The sequence below is a fragment of the Athene cunicularia genome, assembly GCF_003259725.1.
Source record: "Athene cunicularia isolate RWA chromosome 1 unlocalized genomic scaffold, athCun1 chr1_part1, whole genome shotgun sequence".
Classification (NCBI taxonomy): Eukaryota; Metazoa; Chordata; class Aves; order Strigiformes; family Strigidae; genus Athene; species Athene cunicularia.
Window position 1 is genome coordinate 91,540,214 of NW_020799091.1, and position 16,446 is coordinate 91,556,659.

A 16,446-nucleotide genomic window follows, 5' to 3' on the forward strand; every position below is an offset into this window, starting at 1 on the left:
GGACACTGAGGATGGTAAAACCTTGAGTGCTAACTATTGTTTTGGGGTTTGTCCTTTATAGGAGATGTAATTGATACTGTAAACAAGTTTCTTTGCAGTGATAACTTGTTGGAAAACTGCTTGCTCTTGATAAGCAAAAAGAGCTTTTGTATGTTGGAGTAAATATGTTGATACATGTTTTATTTCTTGTAGTTTTCTGGTCTAGACTTGAATTCCTCAGACTCTCAGAGTGAAGGAAGCTCTTCAAGCAGTAAGTACATGCAAGTTTTCAACCTTACAAACACACAGTTCTAGAAGTAAGAGTTTTGTAGCTCTGGAAAGTAGTTTTTGAAGCCAAGATTTACAGACTAATAGAGAAATTGAGGTGGTTACTGGTTAGGCCTGCTTTGAAAATTATAAACTTTACAGTTTAGATAGGAGCACTTAATTTAGGAGTGGTACAGCATGTGTAAATTTCTTAAGTGCTTAACTCACTTGAGAGAATTTAGTGTTCCAATGTTGTCCAGATATTTTGTTGCCTCTGTTTTAATAATCAGTGGCCTCAGTTGTTTTAGTAGTATGGTGGTCTGTCTTCTCAAAACATCCAGCTAGAGTTGGAATGTTTGAAGGTCAGACTTCTAGTAGTTAACTGAATTATTCCTAATTCATTGAATAGAAACTGCATTCTCTGCCATGCAAGGCTTAAGTATGTTAAGAGGGGGGAATCTTCCAGGAATTCACATTCAGCTTGTGCCTGGTACATTCTGATTGATGTTGCTTAGCAGACAGATGCTTCTGGATTGTAAAAGAAGAGTGCTGTTCAGAGGCAATCGTGTGGCTTCTGGTTTGATCTGAGCTGAACTGATGGGGATAGTTGAATTTAAGGGGAAGGAAAAATACTGATAGTAATAATACTGTGAGTGCTAGTACTTGAGTGACACAGTTAAAATCTTAAGCAGCTCAAATATCTGGCATCAGGTTAAGCTTTAATGAGTTCTTAGACAGGCTTTCATCATAGATACTGCAACATCTGTAAAGGGCACATATGACTGACTTGGTCAAAGAAATATTTGTAAGACATCTATGCTTTAAAAAAACACCAAAACAAGCAGCTACCTAAATGAATATTTCCACTGCCTTGGTCCTCAGAAGGAGATAAAGCACTGTATTAACGGACTGTCGTTTAAAGATGCTGTAAGAGGCCTTAAAGTTTGAGAGACAGAACTTTCTTCTAAGCAAAACCTGCTGTTAGACTATCTCAAAAATTGCTAACCCTGCAGTATTGTAACACTATCTTTCTTTTGTCCTTTAGAAGGCCGATACATTCCTCCTCACTTGCGGAACAGGGAAGCTTCAAAACAGGGTATGTATCAGCAATACAGTGGCAACAGTTGTTACTGGTTCTCAGCCTTCTCATTCTCTAGGAACAGACTGTTAAAGGCTTTGACAGTACTCTTAGAGGTGACTATGCAGACTGCTTGACAATTCTGTGCAAAGCACTGCAACGTAATTGTCTGCTTTTAGTGTGCAGTTCTTGGTTTCTTTACCAAGTTACACTCTTAAGCTCCAGTTCAGTATCTTAACTGGCAAAATGTCTTCCATATCTTGTTAAGCAATTAAGTGTGACTGGTGCAAGATGGGGTCTCCCATCTTCAGTCCCTCTGTCATCTTGAGTATCAATTTTAATGGATTTTGGGAGTACCATTTTTTTTGCTAGTGACTGATGTGGAACTTGTAGTCACCAGTTGTTTAATATGAACATCTAGCACTGTTTCCTTTTAAATGGATGTTTTACACAACTTGCTCTTAACTGGGGAGCATGAGAAACAAAACAGATTTGGTCCTTGTTTAGCTTCTTGCAGTTTTTATGGAAGTCCCCAAGAGTACTTGCAGAAGGAAATGCAGAATGCTGGTGAACGAAACAATGAAGTACATGACCAATGTTGGTCATATGTCTACCATGGGGACTTGTGCTAAGACACGGTCTTTATATGTTGCATTTGAGTTTTCCTGAACAAAACATAAGAAATACTTGTGGAAGAGCTTTGAAGTAAACTATGATCTTTAGTTGTAAGATAGATTGCAGATGCTGCAGCATGCCTTATCATGTGTAATGACTTGTGTAGACAGAAGAGAAACATTTCCTGTAATACCTATTGAAATACTGGAATTGAAGAGCTAAAATACTTTCTGCTAGGCTACAACTTCAGTAATGGAAGCGACATAGTATGGAAGGACTTGGATCTCATCTGTTCTAAAGCAGTGGACTTTCAGATTCTTTTTTCAGTACTGCAGAAGGACTGCTTCCATTAGTGTGTGGGAAGAGAATATTGAAATATCGTACTTCTGGAGTTACATAGTTTTAAATTTGACTAGATGAAAAATGCTTCATTTCAGGCTTATGCCATTTGAAGAAACAGATCAGTCTGGTTTTGTCTTGCCTTTGCGTGTGTCCAAGCTAGTGTTTTTGTACCACCTAAAAGAAGCATGGCCTAAAGCAGCAAATGCTGAACTGCCTGTTACCAGAGCCAAATGTTTCAGGGAAAGTAGAGGGGACTCATTGGCAACTCAGTGCTCTTTGGGATTGGGAACTTCAACATCACATGTGAGCAGCCTTTCAAGAAATGAACTACCTAAACCTGAGGAATGGGCAGGTTTTTCAAGAGCAGGACAGAACTTACTGGCTTCTGGAGATTTGCTGTTCATAGATTTCCTTTCCCTATACCAACCTTCAGTTTAATTTTTGGAGTTACCGGATATGGAGGGATACTCCAATCTTTATGTTCACATACTCTTTTCTGTACAAGACTGGAACTTAAACATTGCAATGTATGTGTGATTCTGTGGCTTTTCTGGGGGCTTCAAGCTCCACTTTGCAAAAATCTCATTGAACTTAAGTTTGACACGTGGCTTGTTTAATTAATGAAACATAAACTGCCAGCTTTCTTTGGTAAATCTGACGTTTGAAAACTGCTTTTAATAAACTTGTGAGTATTATATCACAAGTTCTCGTGGCTCCCTGTGACAAGGTTTGTGATGGCTAAATGAAAAAGCTATGATGCCAGTTCAGGCCCCCTACTGAGAAGCAAAGTGGATATCAGTACAGGGATGTAGGGCTGAGCTATTTTATAAGGTGGTTTGAAGTCTGTTACTTTCATGAAAGTACAACTGTAATGTTTGCTTCTGTTATTTACAACTAAATTAGCAACCGCTGCTTTATATTTGTGTTGAAGGTGTTCTGTATATTGTCTGTTTGTTTGAATCTTTAGCAACAGATTTCTTGAGGTGTAGACACTAACAAGCAACAGGCAGAAGAGACCTTGAATAATAGTGATCTTTGACAATGTAACAAAGTTCTTGGTGCAGCCTTAAAGTGTAGTAAGTTAAAATATTTATTGATGTAAAAATCAGTTAAACTTCTTGGTAGAATGTCTTGCTCGCATGGCATGACCTTACAGACTTCTGTGAAAGTGTTAGCTATTACTGCATTCAAAAACTTGAAAAGTGACTTGTTTCTCTTGTGTGTTGTTCCCCTAGACATGCTCTAGAAACACGTGGTGTACAGATCCTAGCTTGAGGTTCTTGCTTTCCTCTGTAGTTGATGACAGTGTAGTAATTCATAGATGCTATTAAAGTTGCACAATGGGCTTACTTGCGCTAAGTAAGAAATTGCTTAAGGCAGTGGACTTAATACTTTCTTTTTAAAAAGAGCTGTTCTTTGTCTTCATGAAGACCTGAGCAACTTCATGATTTTGTAGGTTTGATAGGGGAAGCATGCTAAGGGATCCAGAGTATTTCTGTTTAAAACTCCTGTAATGCCTTCTTCAGCTAACTCTTCCCATACACCTGCAGATTGGTCCCTATTGTAATAATCTCTTAGCTTTGTACATGAACTGCAGGGAGTTGGAGCATACATAAAAATACATCCTTAGGTTACTTAATGGCAGTTTTGTTTTTCAGCTGTTGAAGTTCCAGTGTATGGAGTTCAGTATGCAGGGTGGCCTGGTCTAAAGTGTCTTAATTCCATGAGCTTCATGTAGTAATGTTAAAGCTTGTTGTCATGTTAAATTTTCTTGTTAAAATTCTTGGAAGCTCCTCCTGGATATGTAAAGTATAATGCCCTCCATAGTAGATCAAGGAGTAGATGTTGAACTTCTTTTAAAGGTGTTTTCCAACCTGAAGGATTCTATGAATCTATTTTTCCCATCTTTAAGAAGCTGATTGCTGTGTGTGGCAGCTTTTCAAGTAAGCTGGTAGTGATTGATGTTAAAGCATCAGAAAATGTGAATTAAAATGCTGATTGAGGAGAAGCATTGACAATTCTACCATTCCTCATAAGTGCAGGAAGTACAAAACTTCTCATTACTTTTTTTACTTAACTGAAACTCCAGTCTTAGCCCATTTGAGAGAAATATGTGCTGGATAGGATCTATACCTTTTTACTTTAAAACAAACCCAACACATTGATATTAAGGTATTTCCCAATCATTCTTCTATGCTCATGATCATTCTCCTCACTTTAGAGAAGTCAATATATGGTCTGTTATGGATTGTCTCAGTGCATTTGCTTTTGCTTTTAATTTGCCATATGTTTTTCTAAATCACTGTGCTATCTTCTGCTGTCTAGTTACTTAGAATTGACTTGTATGGCCTGGGTCTCAGTTTTGTGCTAATGCAGAAATAAAATCAAACCAGGAATACCAAATGGAAAATGGATTTAATAGCCCTAATTGTTAAAAGCAGGGTGTGTATATAGATATGTATTTATTAACTTGATCTAGACTTTGCTAAAAGTTGTTGCACTACCTTAAAAGTACAACAAGGTACCAGCTTCAGAAACCAATGCAGTAAGAAGCTAGATAAGTAACCTTACTTGTATGCTGTTTGGAGTACAGAATTCTGACTCCCTTCTGGAACTTCTCAGATTTGTTAGAAGATCTTAATGTAGTACAGAGTCAGCCTATTTTTTTCACTAATGAGAAACTAATCTTCCTGAGGGTTGCTCTAACAGTACCACTGCTGTTGGATCTCTCAGCAGAATGACATACCCCAGTGTTTTTAGTGTGATTTGGAAGTTACTCCTACTAAAATCTGGATTTAGATGCCTTCTCAACAAACTACAAATTTCTCATGCATTAATGAAGTGATTTAGGGTATTTGGTCTTCTGTCAGCAGTCTGTGTGAAGTGCATTTATCCTTAAGGACTAGAGTTACTTAAAGCACTTCAGAGGTCTTGAAGCATTCCATGATCTTGTGTGCTAATAAACTTCATGCATGGATTATTTTTGCTGTCTGCTTCAGTTAGTCAGACCAAATGAGTTAGTTATGCTTTCAAAGTTCCCTTGTTACTAGTGCATGTTTGGATTCTGGGGAGTAGAATTGCTTACTTTAAAAAAGAACAGGGGAAGGATAATGACACTCTCCAGAGAACATGTAATAAGGTAATTGTTATAACAAAGATTTTTCAGAGAGATAGGGTCTAGAACAATTCCTTTCTTTGGAGTAATTTTGGGTTTTTGTTTGCTTTATTGTCTACTGTGTAAGTCTTTACTTTGTGCTGTGGAGGTGGCAAAAGCATGCTCACCAATAGGAGTGACATTACTTATTTATGTGTTAAATTATTTCACTTATTCTTTGCCAGAATCCCATAGCTGAGACTCTGGTTGGGGTCATGTTTTCAAACTTGTGAAGGCTGCAACTTTGAATCAGAATTTGAGTTTAGCCTAGTACTAAAGCAGTGTAGTAGCAGAGCACTGTTTAATGCTCTACTTTTCTGCAGAGAACAAACCCAAGACTTCTTACTTCATGGAGTTGGCAAGCTGATGTGCTTGCTAGTCTACTTGGTCATTTACCTCCTAAGTAATCACTGACTGTGTAAAAGTGCTGTGGAAAACTTAATTGTGGTAATTCATTGTGAAGAACTCCATATTCCTTATTTTTGTATGGTGCTGTTAATTTGTCTTCATCTGTGTAGATCAAATTGCTCTATGTACTTGCAGTATGTCAAAACATTCCAACTTCCATATGGATTTCTAATGCAAGGGCTAATAACCATTTACTGATCTCCATCAGAGGCCTTGTTAACAAAAATAAGATGCATTGTCAAGGATTTGTGTTGGATTTATAGAGATAATGTAGATAAGGCTTGGGAGGACTTAGTGTCTTAATGCTGCTTTTGACACCTGTTTTTCCAGAGTAGGCAACTTAAATAGCACTAAGGCAACTGCAGCATTACAAAAAAAAGATGCTTGTACATGAGTAGAGGGATTTCAGCAAGTTCTAGTAGGCAGTGAGAAATGCTTAGTTTCTATTTGAGTAAGCCTGAACACTTGTACATCTCCCATTCTTGAAGTGCCTGCATTTAAATCATGTAGATGTGAAGACTTACTGGGCAGAACTTAGGTTTTTTCTTCTAAAAGCCTAGACCATGTACTGTATGGCTAAAATACCTTTCTCTACTAGGTTTTGATAGTGGTGGCTGGAGTTCTAGCAGAGACAAGGATGCATACAGCAGCTTTGGTGCACGGTCTGACCGTGGAGCAAAATCAAGCTTCTTTGACCGTGGCAATGGATCAAGAGGAGGAAGGCAAGTACTTATTTGTCTGGGTGGTGCATACAAAGTCTGTCTTGGTTCTAGTAGTGTACCTGTAATCTTGATAGTTCTAGGTAGGAAGAACCTGGGAGGGGAGGAGAGAGCAAGAGAACCTTGATTTTAAAGCTACATGAGTTCAAGGATGGGGGAACTTGCATGTTTTGAAAAATGTGCCCTGTAGTCTATCACCAGCCACTCACTGCAGCTGTAATGACTTGCTGACTTAACAATTTCACAAAAAGTGCTAGATGGGTGGCTACTTCCAGAAAAATCATGAAGAGCTGTTGGGAGCACATAAAATACATCAAAATGGATTTTCATTTTTTAATTTAATTTCTTTTTCCTTGTTTAAGAAGTGTAGTTAATAAAACTGAGTGAGACTCTTGCAGGTTCTCTACCTTACTTGATAAGTCTTAAACACATCATGCGTTGTATGCACAAGTGTGGTGAGAGTGACCTTTATCGACTAGTAAAGCTGACACTAGTCCTGTATCCAGACTTTTCTCAAACATGATTTACCAAGCCAAAAACTAAGCAGTTGAGGTAAGGACTTTTTCCACCTTCTTTGGTCAGTAATGCAGGTGAGCTCCCTCTTTATAAAATAATATTGTGAGATACAATAGAGGTATTCAGTTTGATCGCGTGTGGTGGGGGAATAAAGGAATAGATTACAGCACTTGAGGGATGTGGGAGACCTATGTAAAATGAGGCATGGTACTAAATAGTGTCTCCTAAGATTTAAGTGGAGCTCCCTACAGAAACCTACAAAGACTGAGCAACTTGAATTGCAGCTCTACTGGCATGTGACTGATTCTTTATACTTGCTACACTTAACCAAATAAAAATTTTTCTAACAAGGTTTAGTGTGTTGAACTCAGCTGAGCTGTGAAATTGTGCAAACTCCCCTGTCTTGACAATAACATGGCCTAGTCTGATGGCTGGGACTAAACTCATTTCCGTTTATAGGTCAAGAAGCAAGTACAGATTATCTGATGACTTTGAATTGTTCTACAGTTGTAGATGTAATACACAGAGCATATACTACTAGATTACTACAGCTTTAAATTTGCATGTCCAAAAATCCTGTTGCCCAGGAATAGTGGCCTGATAATCTTGCCTGATACTCATTTAGATATGAAGAGCGTGGGAGAGGTGGCGACTATGATAGGAGTGGCTTTGGCAGATTTGACCGTGGTGGGAATAGCCGCTGGTCTGACAAATCAGATGAAGATGACTGGTCAAAGCCTCTTCCCCCAAGTGAACGCCTGGAACAGTAAGTAATGGAACACCTGCAAATTCTCAAGATGGGGTCAGTTGATATATCTAGCAAATAAAACACTTTCTCTTCTGTCCTTAGAGAGCTCTTTTCAGGAAGCAATACTGGCATTAACTTTGAGAAATATGATGACATTCCTGTTGAAGCAACAGGCAGCAACTGTCCTCCACATATTGAAAGTGTAAGTATTGTTTTTAAATCTGGTTTGCTCATACATCTAATAGTGACTGTTTTGCACATGAAATGATGTCATGCTGTCTAAGTTCAGGGAGGAAAGAAAACACTGTCTTGCCTTCTACAGCTAAGCTGTTTTGCAGATGAGGGTTGCATATGGTGAGCTAAGACATGGGAGAAGTTGGGTAAGCTAGGCTTGTTCAGTTAACACTTGTAGCTCACTTGTAACTGACTTTAAACAGTAAGCATAAAGAAGTGGAAGCACTTGGAGTTGTGGGCTTGTAAGCAGTTGCTCTAAAGCATAGGCATTATGTTGTGCTAGGTGTAATATGCTAGTGTAGTCTTCACTGCAGGCTTGGCTGGCTTTTTAAGAATCACTTGTGACTAGTATCTTAAGTAGATACTAGCTCCTGAGTATCTGTAAATTTAATAGGCAAGTTCTATTGCAATAACTGAAACAAAAACTACTTTACAAATGAATTAGACTAAATTATGTGTTCCATGGTGGCTGAAGGGAAGAATCTCCATCTTACTCATTTTAAATATATTGCAGTTCAGTGATGTTGACATGGGAGAAATTATTATGGGAAACATTGAGCTCACACGCTACACCCGTCCTACTCCAGTCCAGAAACATGCAATACCTATTATTAAAGAAAAGAGAGACTTGATGGCCTGTGCTCAGACAGGTAAGTTTTCCCTTTTGATAGAGTGGGGTCTTGTGCTATGTTATGGGTGCAGCTTGAGGAGTACCACTGTTCAGAGTATACTGAAATACTTGCAGTGTTGGAAATTAATGAGCTTTAGTCATGCAGCTGCTTTAGGTGTGGCTCGACTGGATTTACTGAGAGAAATATTTGTGGTTTAAATCACATTCACTTCAGGGTTTTGTGGTGCTGAGTGGCAAGTCTTTTGTAGATAACCTCTGCTGCCTAAAGAGTGCACTTCAGTAGCGTAGGTAGTATCTGTGTACTAGTGCAGATGTTACTGGGAATATGCTAGTGATACAGGATTACTGCTGTTGCTGACAGTGCAGTAGCTTTGAAAAATATTAATAATACTGAATTCTGTCCTAATAGGGTCTGGGAAAACAGCTGCATTTCTTCTACCAATATTGAGTCAGATCTATGCAGACGGCCCTGGTGATGCCTTGAGAGCTATGAAGGCAAGTATTTAAATACCCAGTCCTGGAAAAGCTGTGACCAATAAGTATTTTTGTCCTATATACTGATGACTGCTACTGAACATGATGCTTGGGCTTAAATTTCATCATTTTGGGTATGATAGGCAAGTATCTCAACTTCTAGAAGACTTCAGCTATTTCCCTTGAAAAATACAGGCGGTGGAACACACTTTTTCCTATCTAAAGAGTTGGTATGTGTAACTGTCTAGAGAAAAGATTGTTCATGACTGTTTTTATTGCTGCATAAGCTTTAGAAATGCTTCCCTAGCTACAAAGAAGCTGCTTGGTCACACATGTCTGTTGTAGATACTTCCGGATAGGATGTAACAGGTTTTATGGCTATTATTTCTCTGCTGCTGAAGTTATGGATCACAGTGCAGGTTGTGGAGATCAGGCTGTGTTGCTGTAAATAATCATCAGCTGAATCCTGGGTACTATAGTAGGGCAGTTTTCAGATGCAGTGCTTAATACAAGTTGGCGTGTAGCCATTCCTTCTCTTGTTAAAGCAAACTTGGTTGATCTGTCATCAGTATTGCCTATAGTAGCTGTTTTAATTACCCTCTTATTTGCGGTACTCATTCCAATTATTTTTTTTCAGGAAAATGGAAGATACGGGCGCCGTAAGCAATATCCAATCTCACTGGTCTTGGCTCCCACTAGAGAATTGGCTGTGCAGATCTATGAGGAAGCCAGAAAGGTATATCCAGGAGTTGACCATTATAAAATAGCTTAAGTATAGTTTTTCTTTGAGCTAATTTATTTTGTTTTATAGTTTGCATACCGTTCCAGAGTTCGTCCCTGTGTTGTGTACGGTGGTGCAGACATTGGTCAGCAGATACGTGACTTGGAACGTGGATGTCACTTGCTTGTGGCAACTCCAGGACGACTGGTTGATATGATGGAGAGGGGAAAGATTGGACTGGATTTCTGCAAGTAAGTAAAGTGTTCTTTTCTGTATGTGAATGACTTCACAATTGGAAATTGTACCCCTTTAAATCTAGAGTTAATGACACTAAGTTCTAGCTTTTGGACTGTGTAAACATTTAGCTGAGAACTCTTGTGGTCCAGTGTCTGTGCTGAGTTACAGTTTAAAGAAAAAAGCTCTGAAGAATAATCTTTGTTACTATTTAGGTACCTAGTGCTTGATGAAGCTGACAGAATGCTTGATATGGGGTTTGAACCTCAAATTCGTCGAATTGTTGAGCAAGATACTATGCCACCAAAAGGGGTTCGCCACACCATGATGTTCAGTGCTACTTTCCCCAAGGAAATCCAGGTACTTTAGAAAAAAATTCAAGTATTTTAACGGCTCATAGGACCGAACTTCATCTCTGGAGGGGGGAGAACACACTAATGTTGTTTTTTCTTCCCTCTTTTAGATGCTTGCTCGTGACTTCCTTGATGAATATATCTTTCTGGCTGTTGGCAGAGTGGGTTCTACGTCTGAGAATATTACACAGAAAGTAGTATGGGTGGAAGAGTCAGACAAACGATCATTTCTGCTTGACCTGCTAAATGCCACAGGTAAAGACCTGTTTCAGATAAGGAAATAAGGCAAAATTCAGATGAGGTGAATCTAATTACTCAAGAGGTTTTATTGAGTAGATGAATGGAAGAGTTATTTCCTTAACATGCAATGGATGTATTGCATTGGCTAAATGTCAGTTTTGAGTTAAGCTCTTCTGGTAATACAAAACAGGGAGGGAAGTCTCTGCTGTCTTGAATAAACAGAATAAGCAAGAGCAGAGAACTGAAATTGCCTTTTACCAGGTGGTGGAGCCAAGTATTTTCTGTGCAGCTTTTCTTGTGCTAACCTATGCTTTTAATTATTGTTAGGCAAGGATTCCTTGACTCTGGTGTTTGTGGAAACTAAAAAGGGTGCAGACGCTCTTGAGGACTTCTTGTACCATGAGGGATATGCCTGTACAAGTATACATGGAGATCGCTCTCAAAGAGACAGAGAGGAAGCGCTGCACCAGTTCCGTTCGGGCAAGAGCCCAATTCTTGTTGCGACAGCAGTAAGTGAAATCTGTGAAGTTTGAGCCAGTAAACATACTACTTGGCCTATGGAATTTTAACTAAAACTTGATTTGATCCTTTAACCACTAGGTAGCAGCAAGAGGGCTGGATATCTCAAATGTAAAGCATGTCATAAACTTTGACTTGCCAAGTGACATTGAAGAGTATGTACATCGTATTGGTCGTACAGGCCGAGTAGGAAACCTTGGTAAGTATGACCTAGGATTTTTGTAGACAGCACTTTATACCCAAGTTGATGGTTACAACAACAATTACTACAGTAATATTGACTAAGTAGCAAATAGCAACTAGCTACTCAAAGGAAACTCATGTGCTGCCTTCTGTGACCTTCATTGCTGTCTACCCAGTGTGGAAAGTAACCAATTCCTTTAGCAGTTTTTTTTGCTCTTTAAAAACTCTTACACCACATGTAAGCTTGGTGTCTTCTTATATTTGTCACTAAATTAACCTGGGTTTTTCTGACTAACTATGGTAGAGTAATGGTCTTAAATTAAAGGGCTTTCTCTTTGGGTAATTCTGGTGTTATCCAGCTTGTCTATAAGGAGTCTTATCATAGCTGCAAGTGGACTGTGGAATGGGTTTGAGTGCTGTAGTGTACCTGCTTTGCGTGGGGCTAAAACTGAACATTTACTGTAGGTCTTGCCACCTCATTCTTCAATGAGAGGAACATAAACATCACCAAGGACTTGCTTGATCTTCTTGTTGAGGCTAAGCAAGAAGTACCATCTTGGCTGGAGAACATGGCTTATGAACAGCATCACAAAGGAGGTGGTAGCCGTGGGCGATCTAAAAGGTAATGGTCACAACTGTGGCTAAAGGCATGCTTCATCCATTGTGAGAGGTGCTTCTGTGACTTGTTCTCACTCTACAAACACAGTTAGAGGTCAGCAAAGCAGTGCAGTTATAAACTGAGTTACGTGCATCAGAAAGTGATAGCTTGATGTCTGGTTTTGTTCTATCTTAATAAGGCAATATCTTAAGACTTTTGTCATCTTAAGCAGACAACTAGATACAGCTGAGGTACAGCAACATCTAGCAAAAAGATGGCTTTAGAACTCTGAAAGAAGTTACAAAACACTTAAATGTATACCTGCATGTGTCAGATGTAACTTGAGCAGGTATTTGATGTTTAGGTAGAAGGTAATTCAAACCTCCTGACATAAACCACAAAAGGTATGAGGCCATTTGTAAATAGCTTTGCTATGGAAACCTAAAATGCTTTAAATTGGTAGTACAAAGCCATGTCTAATAGTTAATGGAGGGGGAGGAGAAACACCCCTTCATCTTAATGTAGGTAATGTGATATGATCGCACAAATTCTATCTGGTAGTTGGGGTTTTTTTCATAAGTATACTTGTTAAATGGTTGTCCTTTTCTACAATATGAAAGGTGGTCATAAGTGCATTGCTTAAACACAAAGATAGGTTTGGAAGTTCTGTGGAGCAGAGGTTGCACTGAATAATGCCTTACCAGGACCAAAGAAGGTAATTCTTAGTGTAACAAGTTCAACATGACCCTGCTTAAATGGTAAATTTTCCTTTGCCATCTTGAATGCCCTTTCCAGATGCCACAGAGATGCTTGTAACACCTGTTGAACTCAACAGTTGTACTGGTTGTTAGCTGGCTCTAGTTGGTAGCCAGAATTGGAGAAATTTTAGAACTTGAATCTCAATGTCTGCAGTGCTTAAAATACCTCTGACTTTACTCAAGTGTTTGTTTTCTTCCTTTATACAGCAGTAGGTTCAGTGGAGGATTTGGTGCCAGAGACTATCGAACAAGTAGTGGTTCTGGCAGCAGTAGCTTTAGTAGCAGTCGTTCAACCAGCAGCCGCAGTGGAGGAAGTGGCAGCAGAGGATTTGGAGGTAAGAAAAATTGGGCAGGCAGTGCTGGCAAATATAAGCCCAGATCTAAAATGCTTGCTGTAGTAGAACTGCTGGAGGTAGTGTTTTAAATATGAAGTCAGCTGGTGTTTGTTATGGAAAGTCAAAAAGTCTCAGCATCCCTCTTGGATCTAGGCTGGTGTAAATTACCTGTCTTTGATCAGCTCAATGCTACCTGTCTCCAGCATTTTCAGTTAATGCGTCTGCTTGATAGCACTTCTGGGTGGGTTTCCTTTAATAGACAGTAGACATATCTTGTCTGCACCCTGGGCTGTTTTGTTGTTGTGAAGGCACAAGTCTTTAGCGGGTTAATTAAGCATCACTTTCTCTTGCCTTTCATAGGTGGTGGTTATGGAGGCTTCTACAACAGTGATGGATATGGAGGAAACTATAACTCCCAGGGGGTTGACTGGTGGGGCAACTGAATCTGCTTGCAGCAGATATCCTACCAAACAAGCTAATATGGAAACCACATGTAACTTAGCCAGACTATACCTTGTGTAGCTTCAAGAACTCGCAGTACATTACCAGCTGTGATTCTCCACTGAAATTTTTTTTAAGGGAGCTCAAGGTCACAAGATGGAAACAAAGGAACAAGTAGCCCTATCTTGAAGGTGGTTTTGAAGACTCTATTGCTGTAGTCAGGATTAACTCCCCTCCCACCCATCCCCACCCAGAAACTGCATTTATAATTTTGTGACTGAGGATCATTTGTTTGTTAATGTACTGTGCCTTTAACTTTAGACAACTTTTATTTTGATGTCCTGTTGGCTCAGTAATGCTCAAGATATCAATTGTTTTGACAAAATAAAAATTACTGAACTTGGGCTAAAATCAAACCTTGGCACACAGGTGTGATACAACTTAAACAGGAATCACTGATTCATCCATAATATTACAAAGAAAAACTTATGCGGTAGCCTGCATTAGGGCTTTTGGTATCTGCAGATTTGAAAAATAAAACATCTTGAAGCATATCAATGCAATTAGTTTCTAATGTGGCAAAACTGTACTAAGTTAAAGTTCTGATTTGCTCACTCTATCCTGGATAGGTACTTAGAACCTGATAGCCTTTAATAAGCCATTCCAGTCATGATGAGATGATGTATGGATACATGCATACATTAAAAGCACTGTTTTTGAAGTTAATGCAAGTAAATACAGCAATTCCTTTTTCAATATTTAGGCAGATCATTAATGTGAGCTAGCCAAATGTGGGCAGAACATTACAGGGAACGTTTAAAGGTCTGATAACTTGAAATAGTTTTTAGGAGAATTCATCTATTTAGACTTTTTAAAAATGCCTGCCATATGAAATTGAAATGGTAGAATGGCTGACCATGGCAGTGATGGGCCCTTCTCAAGGGCCTGACTGAATTTTTGGTCTAATAACGCATGCTAGTGTTGATGTTTTTTGGTCAAGAGGGTATGAACAGGAAGAATTATGCAGCAGGCTTTATTTTAATGCAGATTCACATTACTCTGTTCAAGCTGCGTGGAGATGTTAAACTGGCTTACTGTAGACTTTGTAAAATGGCTCCAGAAGAGTAACAAACAAACCTGAGATCACAGAGGTTGGAAATGTACATAAACTGCACAAGGTTTCAATTCTGCTATTAAAGTGCAGTTTTAGTCAGTTTTAGTTGCATAGGTTTCCATTGTATTTATAGTCTGTTTATGCTAAATCTGGCCAAAGATAAGTATTGTCCACCAGAAAAATGCCTCTGCCACTTGGAATTTCTGTGCTAACTCTGTGGCCAGAGCAGTTAACAACTAATCTACAGTGGCATAGGAAAATGGCAAAAATCTCCTAAAGTGCAATAGATTTTTTCAAGTGTATTGTGCCTTGTTCTAAAACTTTTATTAAGTAGGTGCACTTGACAGTATTGAGGTCATTTGTTATGGTGCTATTTCAAGTCTAGGTTTAGGCCCTTGTACATTTTGCCCATAACTTTTTACAAAATACTTCTTTTATTGCACATTCAGAGAATTTTATATATGTCTTGTGTGCGTGTCCTTAACTTCCAATCTTATTTTGTCTCTTGGAGATTGAACGCAGCTTGTTTAAGGAGAAGGAAATAGATTCTAAAACTTATTTGGGACCATGGGAATGATAGCTGGGAAGAAAACTATTTGCACACGACAGATTTCTAGATACTTTTTGCTGCTAGTTTTGTGTAATATTTATTGAACATTTTTGACAAATATTTATTTTTGTAAGCCTAAAAGTGATTCTTTGAAAGTTTAAAGAAACTTGACCAAAAGACAGTACAAAAACACTGGCACTTGAATGTTGAATGTCACCGTATGCGTGAAATTATATATTTCGGGGTAGTGTGAGCTTTTAATGTTTAAGTCATATTAAACTCTTAAGTCAAATTAAGCAGACCCGGCATTGGCAGTGTAGCCATAACTTTCTGATAGTAAAACAAAAATTGGCAACTTAAAATTAAACATGCCAAGGTTTTGATACACTTGTCTTAAGATATTAATGAAACACTTCTAAACACTGATGTGAAGTGTCCAGATTCTCAGATGTTTGTTGCGTGAGTTTTGTTTAGTTGTGTGTTTTTTTTTCAGTGAATGTCTGGCACATTGCAATCCTCAAACATGTGGTTATCTTTGTTGTATTGGCATAATCAGTGACTTGTGCATTTTAGCAAGTTTTATCAGCCAGCAATATTTTCAGTTCAGATACAAGGATTCAAAACAATATGCAAGAATGGATTTAAACTTGCTGAATGTGAAAATTGAATTTCAAGTCACTGTAGGTTTAGAATTGCTTATTGTATTAGTTTAGATGCTAGCACTGCATGTGCTGTGCATATTCTTGATTTTATTAAAATAAAAAAGTTGAACTGCACAGTCTATTCATTTGTGAAGCGTCACTCTTCTGGTTTACAAGATCTGTAGCCCAAGTAGTCTCATTCACGTGCAACTCTGGAAGCAGGTGAATCTAGTGTGGTGCACATCAGTGTGCTTACAAATGGCAGCTACACTTAGGGCTGTAGCTCTAGCAACCTTAAAGCCTGTTGCCCTGCAGATTGGATACTTGTGCAAGTTTTCTAGAGATGCTGGCAAAGCAGTTTGGGGACAGATAAGGAGTCAACCTTGTCCTTTTTTTCTTCCTCTCTTAGGGTTACCAAGTTTGGCTGTAACAAAATGTGCTGAACTCACACTCAGACTTGTTTTCTCAGCCATGTAATGTTAAGGACTTCATCTCAAAGTTGTGCCTCTGAACTTGGCGAAGGTGCCTTGTAGACAGATTTAATTTTGAAATCTTACATGTTGATTGTTGCTAGGCAACCTTGTTAAAAACAAG

At 38.7% G+C, this 16,446-nt stretch overlaps 1 protein-coding gene across 1 annotated transcript; it reads left to right on the forward strand.

Annotated features, from left to right (window-relative positions):
• Nucleotides 1-130: 130 nt before the first annotated feature.
• Nucleotides 131-15,992, forward strand: DDX3X (DEAD-box helicase 3 X-linked). Its single transcript, XM_026845908.1, has 16 exons — nucleotides 131-250; nucleotides 1,292-1,342; nucleotides 6,442-6,565; nucleotides 7,704-7,844; nucleotides 7,929-8,028; nucleotides 8,575-8,710; nucleotides 9,101-9,186; nucleotides 9,803-9,901; nucleotides 9,977-10,137; nucleotides 10,336-10,480; nucleotides 10,584-10,728; nucleotides 11,041-11,222; nucleotides 11,314-11,431; nucleotides 11,881-12,037; nucleotides 12,979-13,106; nucleotides 13,467-15,992. Exons 6-16 carry the CDS (start codon nucleotides 8,590-8,592, stop codon nucleotides 13,547-13,549), a joined length of 1,425 nt encoding a protein of 474 aa, XP_026701709.1. The 5' UTR covers nucleotides 131-250; nucleotides 1,292-1,342; nucleotides 6,442-6,565; nucleotides 7,704-7,844; nucleotides 7,929-8,028; nucleotides 8,575-8,589; the 3' UTR covers nucleotides 13,550-15,992.
• Nucleotides 15,993-16,446: the final 454 nt, after the last annotated feature.